The sequence below is a fragment of the Lynx rufus genome, unplaced genomic scaffold, assembly GCF_022079265.1.
Source record: "Lynx rufus isolate CCGP_SWC_20201006 ecotype Redwood Valley unplaced genomic scaffold, mLynRuf1.p SCAF_4, whole genome shotgun sequence".
Lineage (NCBI taxonomy): Eukaryota > Metazoa > Chordata > Mammalia > Carnivora > Felidae > Lynx > Lynx rufus.
In genome coordinates, this window is record NW_025814856.1 from 163,766,328 (window position 1) to 163,777,810 (window position 11,483).

The 11,483-nt window shown below is 48.0% G+C and overlaps 1 protein-coding gene across 1 annotated transcript; it reads left to right on the forward strand.

The window, feature by feature from the left end:
* Positions 1-1,995: 1,995 nt before the first annotated feature.
* LOC124525040 (GTPase IMAP family member 6-like) lies at positions 1,996-9,174 on the forward strand. The gene is made up of 3 exons (XM_047097471.1): positions 1,996-2,291; positions 4,802-4,886; positions 7,507-9,174. The coding sequence occupies exons 1-3, from the start codon at positions 2,118-2,120 to the stop codon at positions 8,286-8,288; spliced, it is 1,041 nt and encodes a 346-aa protein (XP_046953427.1). The 5' UTR covers positions 1,996-2,117; the 3' UTR covers positions 8,289-9,174.
* Positions 9,175-11,483: the final 2,309 nt, after the last annotated feature.

An 11,483-nucleotide genomic window follows, 5' to 3' on the forward strand; every position in this document is an offset into this window, starting at 1 on the left:
TTTTAATTCACAAGTTATATATAATTGGCTATTGTTAAGTTAACATAATTGGCTTATGTGAGTCAGTTTTTATGGTTTTTATTTAATTTTGCATCCATCAACTTATTAAGGTCTTTTATTGTTTATAGGAGCATGGTTATAGGTTTATTCTCTTCTAGGAGCATGTTATATGGTTTATTCTCTTGATTTTCCCAGGTAATAATCATAGCATTTATAAATAATGATTTTATAGCCACCTTATATTTTTTATACATGCTATTTGTTTGTCTTTTATGGTTTTAATGTATATTTCCTCTAGATAAATATTTAAAATAGTATGAATAGTAAACATTATATTTTATTTTATTTCTATTTTAGAAATAGAGAGCAAGCAGGGGAGGGGAAGAGGAAGAGGGAGAGACAGAATCCCAAGCAGGCTCCACGCTGTCAGCACAGAGCCTGATGCAGGGCTTGATCCCATGAACCAGGAGATTATGACCTGAGTCAAAATCAAGAATCAGGCACTCAACTGACTGAGCCACCCAGGCACCCTAACAGAGAATATTTTAAATTCCAAATTTCCATTCAGCCTCCAAAATGTTTATCAAAATCTTTTTATTACTAGCATATCTTCCCCAAGAAGGAAGAATTTCACAGCAGTTCCTGAGAAAAAAGATGGATGAAGCATTCAAGTGACTAAAGTAAGTCCATCAAGGCCAGAGCAGATGAGAGAAGAGAGAGGTGACAGTGAAATGAGGAGAAAAAGGTGGGAAGTGACCATATCACCTGGATCACCCAAAGTGGGGACACAGAAGGAAAAGCTAAAAAATTGTGATGATCACAACCCGGGGTTGCAGACCCACTGAGAGAGTGGGATTTAATTTTAAGATCATGCCTCCCACACCCACTCCTACCACCTCATCAACAGGGCTTCAGTATAAAAACAGTGAATTAAAGCTGATAGAACAGGGGCACCTGGGTGGCTCAGTTGGTTAAGCGTCCGACTTCAGCTCAGGTCATGATCTTGCAGTTCGTGAGTTCGAGCCCCACATCAGGCTCTGTGCTGACAGCTCAGAGCCTGGAGTCTGCTTCGGATTCTGTGTCCCCTTCTCTCTCTGCCCCACCCCTGCTTGTGCTCTGTCTCTCTCTGTCTTTCAAAAATGAATAAACATAAAAATAAATTTTTAAAAAGCTGAAAAAACAGCAAGATAGAAACTCTATTTAAGAAGGGCTTCCTAGGGAAACCCACCAACAACAGTGAGAACAGACAGGAACGTTAGAGGAAGCCAGCTCTACAGCTTCAGCAAATATGAACACAGCCCAACTCGTAGACAGATGAATACAAAACCTCACCCGCAGCTCTAGCTATGTTAATTCCTAATATAAGATAGATCCCATCCAGCTTTCCACATCCACACAAGGTGTGCTAACAGGAAAGAAGAAGTCCAGTCTGGAGACACAGGGATGACCGGACTCAGATATGGCACAGAATTGGGGATTGTCAGACGTGTGTGTGTGTGTGTGTGTGTGTGTGTGTGTGTGTTGTATACACACATACATAAAGAGATTTATTACAAGGGATTGGCTCAATTGTTTTGGAGCTGACAAGTCCCATGGCCCACAGTCAGCTGACTGGAGCCGGTGGAGTAGCTCCAATCTCTGAGGATGTGCCACCCAGGACCCAGCAGTTCCAGTCTGCAGGTCTCGACCTGAGAGAAAATACTTAAAGGAAGTTGGAGTTAAGGAGGGAGGAAGAGACAATGGGCGTCCACCACAATGGCGAAGGCATTGGTACGTGCAGGAGACAGGCAACTTGCAAACAAGGGAGGAGATCAGTAAAAAATCAGGCCCCTGGCACAAAATTTTCTGAAGGGTCTGCTGCTTCTTTCTAAGCCTCTGAGTTATCCTGGTTCAGGACAAAAATAACAACAATACTGATGTTCTTGTTTTTCCTGTTTATATTACCAAAGCCGCAGACAAAGTGCAAACAGCCCGTGTTCCGACTGAGAAGGGCTTGGCCCTGGGTGTTCTCACCCACTTCCTGTTCCCCACACAGCAGACTTTGCTCTTTCTTGAGCAAAGCTCAAGCAAAGCTTGAGCTGAACTTTCTGATCCCATTTTACTGAAAACTATAAGCAATGTATTCTATATATTCATATGCCATGGACACTTTCCTCTACCTCTTCCAGTCAAAGTCCCCAGAAGCCTGCAATGTGTCGTCCCTAAAAGGAGAAACAAAGAATTCACAAGACAGCATGGACCCAGGAGACAGAAAACATGACCATTCCTCTTCCTCTACGGCTGACGAAGTGGTAAGTCTGAGTGAGTGAGAGTGTGTGTTTGTGTGCGTGTGTGTGTGTTGTGTATGTATGTTTCTGTGTGTGTTGTATGTTTGTGTTTGTGTATGTGCTGTGTTTGGGAGTGTATGTGTATGGGTGGAGTGTGTGTGATGTGCTGATGTGTATGTTTATGTTGATGTGTATCTGTGTGTTTTTGTGACTGTGTATGTTGTGTATTTGTGTGTGTTTGTGTGACTGTGTATGTTGTGTATTTGTTTCTGTGTGTATGTGGGTGTTTTATGTTTGTGTGTTTTGTGTGTGTGTTTATGTGTTTATGTATTTGTGAATATGTGTGTGGAGTTTTCTGATTGTATGTGTGCAGTGTTATGTGTGACACGTTTGTGTGTGTGCATGTTTGTGTATAGGTGTATGCTGTGTTTATGAGTGTGTGTTTGCAAGTTTGTGAGTGTGTGTATGTTTGCAAGTGTGTGGGCGTGTGTTGTGTTTGTGAGTGTGTGCTGTTTGTGACTATGTGTGGTTGTATTTGAGTGTGTGTGTGTTTGTTGTGTTTGTGAGTCTGTGTGAATGTTTGTGAGTGTGGGTGTGTGTTTGCGAGTGTGTGGGTGTGTGTTGTGTTTGTGTGTATGTTTGCAAGTGTATTAGTGTGTGCTGTGTTTGTGTGGATGTGTGTTTGTGAGTGTGTGGGTGTGTGTTGTGTTTGTGAGTGCACGTGTGTAGTGCGTGCAGTGTGCGTTTACAGTGGTATGAACCCATCCATGAATAAGAGTCAGAAGAACTCTGTTCCCTGCTCGAATTCACTGTTTAGCTCTGAGCAAGATGCTTTGGCGAGTTGACTCTCCTCCTGAGAAGCGTTAAGTGGGGGGACATAGCTGCTTATGCTCTGTGCTGGAGACAAAACCTACCAAGTGCGGCGAGGCAGACATGTGAGGTGCTGGCCAGGCAGGGGCAAAGCAGCGAGGCCTGGGGCGCGGACTTACTTGCTGGTGCAAGGCTGGGGCGCACAGTGCAAATTTTCTGCCTGTGCTCCTCACCCAGCTCACCTACCCGCCCTGCTGTTACTTTCCACTGAGCCTCCCCTTCTTTCTAAAGGAGTCACGAGATTTTGCTGGTGAAGTACTGCCTCAGTTTCCACCAAGGATGTAAGGAAGCGAAGGACAAAGAGGTTGAGGGGTCTCCAGGTACAGAGATAGGAGCACTAATCTCCTTGTTCCAGAAGCCCTTTGGATAGGCAAATGCTGTATCCCTGCTAGGGATAGCTGGGGACAGCTGTTCCCCTGACCTGGTCACTCTCTTTTCCTGAAGTCACATGACTTACTGGACTGGGACTGTTTTGAGCCTGGCCCTTCAGAGGTGACATTGCTAAGTAAAGCCAACAACCATACAGCAAGGGCCACACTGACCTCCCGCTGGGCAACTCCCAGGATAAGGGCAGGACTGAAGTCATTTGCCAGGTTAACAGAGTACAATGGCCTTCTGAGGATGTTGTGGCAATGGGAAAACCATGCCTATCAGGGCCCCTGTAGCTGGGTCTCCCCACACCCCACAGCCTTTGTCTGGCGACATTCATCTGACTGTGTCTCTGAGAGTCCTACATGTTCTGGAAAAACAGTCCTGGAGCCATGCAGTTTCCTCCCTGACTCCACAGAGAATATCAAGCAGCTATAGGCTGACGGGCCCCTGACATAGGGAACTGTGTTAGTCCATGAGGCAGGATGCACTGAGCGAGGTTACATGCTCTCCTCAGAAGGATGCCTGAAGTTCCTGGATAGAGTGGCATGGCCCTTCCCACAGGGGAGGAGACCTCAGGGACATTTAGTTCAGGCCTAGCATTCACACTTATGGGGACAATAAGGCCTAGGCAGTGTGACCATCCACTGTGACCAACTGATGGCCGTTGGAGATGAGCACTGCGGTCTCCTGGCTCCCAGCAGGACTCTGCCCCGCACCCTGATGGTCCCATTCCTGTCCTCACAGCAGAACCTGGCCACCAACCTGTAAGCCCTCTGTAATCCTAACTTCCTAACTTCCTAACTGCCTTCCCCAAAGGTCAGGCCTGGACTGCCCTTTTTGGCCCAAGATCCCTGCCCCCATCCCCCAGCCAGTCCCTCGCCACGCCATCCTGCCCACGCCCTCCAGATACACTGTGGCCACACCAGTCTTCCCACTGCTCTCAGGACCCAGTATCAGACCTGCCTCTGCTCTCTGTTCTTTTCTCTCCTCACAGAACGGCTCTAGGACCCTGTCTCTCCAAATACTACCTGCCACCTCGGCTGTCAGGCCAGTTCACGGTTCACCTTTCTCCATGAAGTCTCTTACACTGCCAATAGAGACCACAGTAGGGATGGGGGGAGAGGAGAGAAAACAGGGTCTGCAAAGGAAGGAGAGACCCCTCAGACGCCCTCCTCTCTCTCCTCATTCAGGCCGCTCCCCTCAAACCTAAGCTTCTGGCAAGAGAAAGGCAAAAGTCAGGTGCCTCTTAAAACTGTTGAAAAACCAATAAGACATATTATGGTTTTCTCTAGATAAAGAAGGAAGAATATGAAGAGATTGTCCAGGAGAATCCTGCAGGAGCACTGTGTCAGGATCCTAAACAAGACGTTATAGGAGGTAAACTACTTTCTAGCAGAAATGAGCTTGAGAGAGGTGTGGGTGGGGATGTTTAATGACAGGTGGTGCACTGGGACAGGCAGCGGGGTCCATCCCTGTAGAGATTTGCCCACCTGGGCTGCCATCAAGGGGGCTTTGGGTTGGGGGGGGGGGTCTTCCTTTACTGCAGCCAAATAAGACAGAGAGGGCCCTGATGGGTACGGTGGGGGAAACGAAGGGAGACACAGCGCCAGCCGCCCCCTTTACTAAATCTCTGTGCCAGGCCCAAAGAAAGGGGTCTGTGCATTCTGAGCTTTCTTCCTCAGGTAGGATGTGCTGATAGTCGGTGTGACCAAACGGCTCACTGGAGCCCGAGGCTCTGCAGCCAACAGACCCCATGCAGGTGCTTGGCCGGATCAGATGGGAGAGCTCTCAGGGTCATACGGGTTGCAAAGCAGCATGTGAGCAGACAGGATGTACTTGGCTGCTGCCTCAGAACTGGGCTTGGCCTTCTGGAGGGGGTTCTCTCCAAAAGCTACTGCATCAGGGCCAGGCTTTTAACTTTCAAGGGCTCAACTTTGCCATCTACCTTGGGCAGACAGAATCTGGGAATGCTGGAAATCCATCCAATTTCCTGCCCAGAAGAAATTATTTGTGATTAATTATGTATTTTAACACAAACAGTTTTTTACTACATGAACTTCAATGGCCTGAGCCACTGGGAGAGAGCCTTATTAATAAACCACCAAAGCAAATTACCCGTAGAAGTGCTGATACCCGATTTACCTATTCTTTTTTTTTTTAATTTTTTTGATGCTTATTTTTGAGACAGAGACAGAGCATGAATGGGGGAGGGACAGAGAGAGGGAGACATAGAATCTGAAGCAGCCTCGAACTCACAGAGTGTGAGATCATGACCTGAGCCGAAGTCGGACGCCCAGCTGATTGAACCACCCAGGGGCCGATTTACCTATTCTTGCAGCAATCAAGGTTAAATATTACTTGAAAAATCCTCTCCAGCGCTCAAGTGGTATATTTAAATTCCAGTGGTGTGCTCTGGTCCCAGGCGTGTGCAGAGACAGGGTTTGCTGTCTTTGCCCAGCTTTTCATTGGCTGGGAGGGCAGAGGTGAATGTTCCATGCTTCCTTGAGACCCTCATCCATTCACTCAAATTCCTTTCAAGTCAGCTGGGGGAAGCTGGAGGGAGTCAAAGCCATTCAGTCGGAATTGGCTGCTGGGTCAGCCTGGCCTGGGTGGCAGGCAGCAGAAAAAACATGTCATTGCTGAAGAGATTCTGAGGAAGTCAGTGCCCATCCTCCCCTCAGGAGGCTCAGGGCTCTGCTGTTGAGACACATCACTATCTTCAATGGGGGAATAGACTTGGAAACCATTTATTAGTTGGCATTTCTCTGTGTGCTCTGGGTCTCAGATCTGAAAGGTCAGAAGGGAATTAATTCCCTTCCTGGTGCTCAGCCCCAAGAATCCAAGAACCTTGACACTAGGTTTCTCGATATTAAATTGGCATCTCCAAGTCCCTCTCAGCTCATGGTTCTGGCATTCTGCTGGGCGAGAATGTCCAACCCAGACTTCAAGGCTGCTGAATAGGAATGTGGCCACAGGGTGTTTCTGCACTTGGAGCCTGGGGGTGGGTTGAGGTCGTCCCACACTCCCAACATTCTCTGTCGCAAAAGCTGAAGAAGGTGATGTGGTCAGACGCAAGAGGTCACGTGTTTCTTTTTCTTCCTGCTCGTACTGAGAAGGATCTCCAATCAGGGAGACTTAGGGAAGCCCAGGGTTCCATAGTCATACTGGGCTAATTCCCATCTGGGTGAGAACAGATGACCCTGATAAGAAACGTCAAAACCGAACCATAAAAATGTGGTATTCTACCACACCATCCAGCAATTCCCCTTCTGGGTGGATACCCAAAAGAACTGAGAGCCAAGGACTCAGACATTTGTACACTGATGTTCATAGCAGCATTATTCACAATAGTAAAGGGTGGAAACAACCCGAATGTTCATATATGTTTATGAATAAACAAAATATGATACAAACCTACAATGGGGTATGATCCAGCCTTAAAAAGGAAGGCAGTCCGGACACGTGCTACAACATGGGTGAATCTGAGGGCGTTATGCTGAATGAAAGAAGCCAGACACAAAAAAGCAAATCCTGCAATATTCCACTCGCATGTTCTACCTAGAATGGTCAGACTCCTAGACGCAGAAAGAACACTAGAGGTCACCAGGAATTAGTGCGGAGGGAGTAATGGGGAGTTGTGGTTTCATCAGGACAGTCTGGGGTGATAAAAAAAATTCTTGAGGTGCACAGTGATGATTGCACACGATGTGAATGCACTGAGCGCCTCACCTCAAACTGGGTACAATGATGAATTTTGTTATATTCTATAATTTTTTACATTGTCTTTTTACCACACTTGTTAAAAAAGGCTTTAAAAAGGCAAGAAAGAACGTGAGCCTCCCCCGTCCCCCTCCCCCCGCAGGTCTCCGGTGCAGAGGCGGGTCTTCCGCTCCCCCCCCCCCCCCGCCCCGCCCCGCCGACGCCCTGCCCCGGTCAGGGAGCTCCCAGCCACGCGGCTCTAACCCCAACTCCCTCTGCTTTGTTTCGGCGCTTCCAGGTCTGGGGAAGGCCCCACCGAGCCCCCGGAGACTGAGGCTCCTCCTAGTGGGGAAAGCCGGCAGCGGGAAGAGCGCGACGGGAAACAGCATCCTGGGCAGGAAAGAGTTCCAGTCTAAACTCAGCGCTCAACCGGTGACCCGGGCCCTGCAGAGGGCCAGCCGCGACTGGGCCGGCCTGGAGCTCGAGGTGATCGACACCCCCGACATCCTGTCCCCGTGTGCCCCGCTGGAGGCCGTGTGCGAGGCGGTCGTCTTTTCCGCCCCCGGGCCGCACGCGGTGCTGCTGGTGACGCAGCTGGGCCGCTACACGGAAGAGGACCGGCGAGCGGTGCGGCGCCTCCAGGAGGCCTTCGGGGTGGGCGTGCTGGCCCACACGGTGCTGGTGTTCACGCGCAAGGAGGACCTGGACGGGGGCTCCTTGGAGCAGTACGTGCGGCAGACCGACAACGAGCCCCTGGCCCGGCTGGACCGGCAGTGCTCACGGCGCCACTGCGCCTTCAACAACGCGACGGGCGGCGCGGAGCAGGAGGCGCAGCTGCGGGAGCTCCTGGGGCAGATCAACTGCATCCTGTGGGAGAACAACCACCGGCCCTTCAGCAACCGCGCCTACCGCTACTGCCAGCGGAACGGTCTGCGCGGAGACGGCCAGGAGAAGCAGGTGCCCGGGGGGAGCGGCTCCGAGGAAGCGCCCGGCGCGGAGCCCTGGCGGGAGGGTCTGTGCCAGATCCAGAAGGAATCGGAGGAAGTTTACAGACGCCTGCTGAAGAGGGAGCCCATTTGAACCTCGGCCGGGCCTCAGCCTCCGTGGCCAGCTGTCGGCCTCTCCGTGCCCGTGCGTCCTTGGCCATCCCAGTCTCCTGATCCGCGGGTGCGGTCCGGAGCGCCCAGCTCGAAGCCCCCGGGGGCCTTCGTCACACCTTCCGGGGCGGTTGAATGGCTTCTACGCTGTAGGGAGCAGCAGGCCAGGTGGAGAGGAGAACTCTGCAGTGCGCGGGGGTCTTTCTGGAGGGCTGTTGCTGCGCATGGAGAAGAGAGCCGAATGGGGTCTGGCGCTGGCCATCTAGCTGCATAAGGAGATAGGTGCGCCTCAGGTGCGCCTCAGCTTCTTTGAGGTTCTAGATGCTTCTGGAGAGTCTGACCAACTGACGGAAGCAGAATTGGAGCAGACTGGAGCAACATACCCGCCCCTAGTCTCTTTTCCTTCCTTCAAGCTGTGTGACAGAGGGTCTCCAGTTACCTTCATCTGGGAGGGGTGGGAAGTGCTGGAGGGCGGTCAGAGATCAGAGGACACAGCGTCAGGTCTGTTTGGTTTCGTCCAGTGGTTAAGTCTCTACAACCAGATGCCCGCGGACTACATCTCGCAGTGTGGAGGCCGGGACACCTCTCTAACCCAGACCTAATGGACCTCTAAGAAAGTTTGAGCGTTTCTTTTGCCAGAATACTCAGAAAAGTGTCTCAGGGCCCAACAAGACTTATTTGGGGGTGCATACTTAAGTCTTTGTGCCAGAACCATTTATTAGATATGCCATCAATTTCCCACTGAACTGAAGCACGTTGATCATATGATACGTTTTCATATTCTGTAAGATCTATGTCAGGATTTTCGATTCTGTTCTTGTCTCCTACTTTTCTTCCTTTCTTATGAATAAAATATTGATTTCATTTCAGAGGCTTTGCGTATAATATGTCAGTCTACATTTTTATATTTCCTTTGTTATTCTCAGGCATCCATTCTTCAGGGTGAAAGCTAAAATCATTTGCATTTCCATTAGAAGATTAATTTCTTTAAGTGATCTTGTTTTAACTGTCAGCTTTGTTAATTTCATAACAGAAAATACATTGACCCGATCTCGCCGTCCGTGAGTTCGAGCCCCGCGTCGGGCTCTGGGCTGATGGCTCAGAGCCTGGAGCCTGTTTCCGATTCTGTGTCTCCCTCTCTCTCTGCCCCTCCCCCGTTCATGCTCTGTCTCTCTCTGTCCCAAAAATAAATAAACGTTGAAAAAAAAATTTTTTAATAAAAAAAAAAAAAAAGAAAATACATTGACCAAATGACAGCCTCATTCACTGAGTCTAAATGGCAAGTTACTCAAAACACGTTATCCAGTAAAAATCCTTGAAAAAAAGAAAAATAAAATAATAAAATAAATAAAAATCTTAAAGAAATTGGTTTTAATTACATCAAATACAGTGGGTTCTTTTCTCCTTTATGATTAAAAATCAGCGGTGATAAGTCCCACAAGATTTCAGGAGAAGGGATAGATGGGGCACTATCGCTCCCTCAGCTTCAGACAATGGGGGAAGACGTGTGTGGATATGTTCTGGAAACTCCACAGTCTGTGAACCAGTAAGAAAAAAAGTGATGTGGGTGGAGGTGGGGGTGGGCTGAAGACAGAGTGTTGTCTTGGCCGAGGCTGTGAAATCGCCAGCTTCAGAATTTGTGCCTTTCTAAAAACATCTCTACACTGAACAAAGCATGAAAAATGGGGATGTGGACAACCAGAAGAGCTCAGTGCACACTAGGTTGTTTCCTCCCCCGCTGGGTCCAAGCAGCTGTTAAAAGTATCAGGGGTTGTTTCCAGCTCCCAACACTCCTGTAATAACACTGAAAAACTATGTAGAAAATACAAAATAATAATTATTATACAACAGTTGCTTGAAGGCACTGGGGAGTGACCAAATGCAGGCAGACACTACAGGGAACTGTAATCCCCAAACTGTCTAGAAGAAATTTTTTTCTGGAAGCCTGAAAGAATTGGTCACAGTACTGATAGCAGCAAAGACGGAATCTGAGGTTCCAGTTCACCAAGCATTCCATGGCGATACTGAAAGGGTCATGTTTCTGGAGTAAAAACCACATCAGGGCAAAGGGATTTGCTCTAAAAGAAGACCAAGCTCATGGGCATTGAGGAGGGCAACTTTTGGGATGAGCACTGGGTGTTGTATGGAAACCAATTTGACAATAAATTTTATATTAAAAAAATAAAAATAAAAATAAAATAAAATAAAATAAAATAAAAGAAGACCAAGCTCAAAGTAGTCCTTTCCTAGGAATGTGTAAAACCAAGCCTTCTCAAAGCCAAAGTGATCCACCAGTAATTTTTTTAAATGTTCATTTATTTATTTTGAGAGATAGAGACAGAGCACAAGCAGGGGAGGAGCAGAGAGACAGGGAGACACAGAATCCAAAACAGTCTCCAGGCTCCAAGCTGTCAGCACAGAGCCCCATGCGGGGCTCAAACTCACAAACCGTGAGATCATGACCTGACCTGAAGCCAGAGGCTCAACCGACTGAGCCACCCAGACGCCCCGATCCACCAGTAATTTAAGTGCCTGCTACAACAAAGTCAATATTCTTCAGAAGATAGTAATATCTTGAGTCTCTACAATGTATTATCTACAATATCTTTTTTTTTTAATTTTTTTTCAACGTTTATTTATTTTTGGGACAGAGAGAGACAGAGCATGAACGGGGGAGGGGCAGAGAGAGAGGGAGACACAGAATCGGAAACAGGCTCCGGGCTCTGAGCCATCAGCCCAGAGCCGGACGCGGGGCTCGAACTCACGGACCGCGAGATCGTGACCTGGCTGAAGTCGGACGCTTAACCGACTGCGCCACCCAGGCGCCCCTACAATATCTTATAAATTATTAAAAATTCTTGTTTTCTAACATAAGGATAGGAAGTTATAAAATTTCCCTCTACACGTGTATCTACATCTCACAAATTTGTGTATATTCCGTTTTCACTATCAGTTTAAAATATTTTCTATATTCTTTGCGATGTTTTTTCTCACTCATGGGTTATTTAGACGTATGTGTTTGAGTTCCAAATATTTGAGTATTTTCTAGAAATTTCAGTGTTCAGTATGGTAAGCATTAGTCATGTGTGGCTATTGAGCACTTGAAATGTAGCTGGTGTACCTGAGAAAAGGAAGTTTGAATTTTAATTTAGTTATAATTAGCTTTAATTTAAATTTA

What these genes read in the sequence shown, in the direction of transcription:
- LOC124525040 (XM_047097471.1), top strand. Translation starts at nt 2,118, where the DNA reads ATGTATTCTATATATTCATATGCCATGGACACTTTCCTCTACCTCTTC. An exon ending in CCTCTACGGCTGACGAAGTG is followed by an intron (nt 2,292 to 4,801) that starts GTAAGTCTGAGT and finishes GGTTTTCTCTAG; the next exon opens with ATAAAGAAGGAAGAATATGA. An exon ending in TAAACAAGACGTTATAGGAG is followed by an intron (nt 4,887 to 7,506) that starts GTAAACTACTTT and finishes CGGCGCTTCCAG; the next exon opens with GTCTGGGGAAGGCCCCACCG.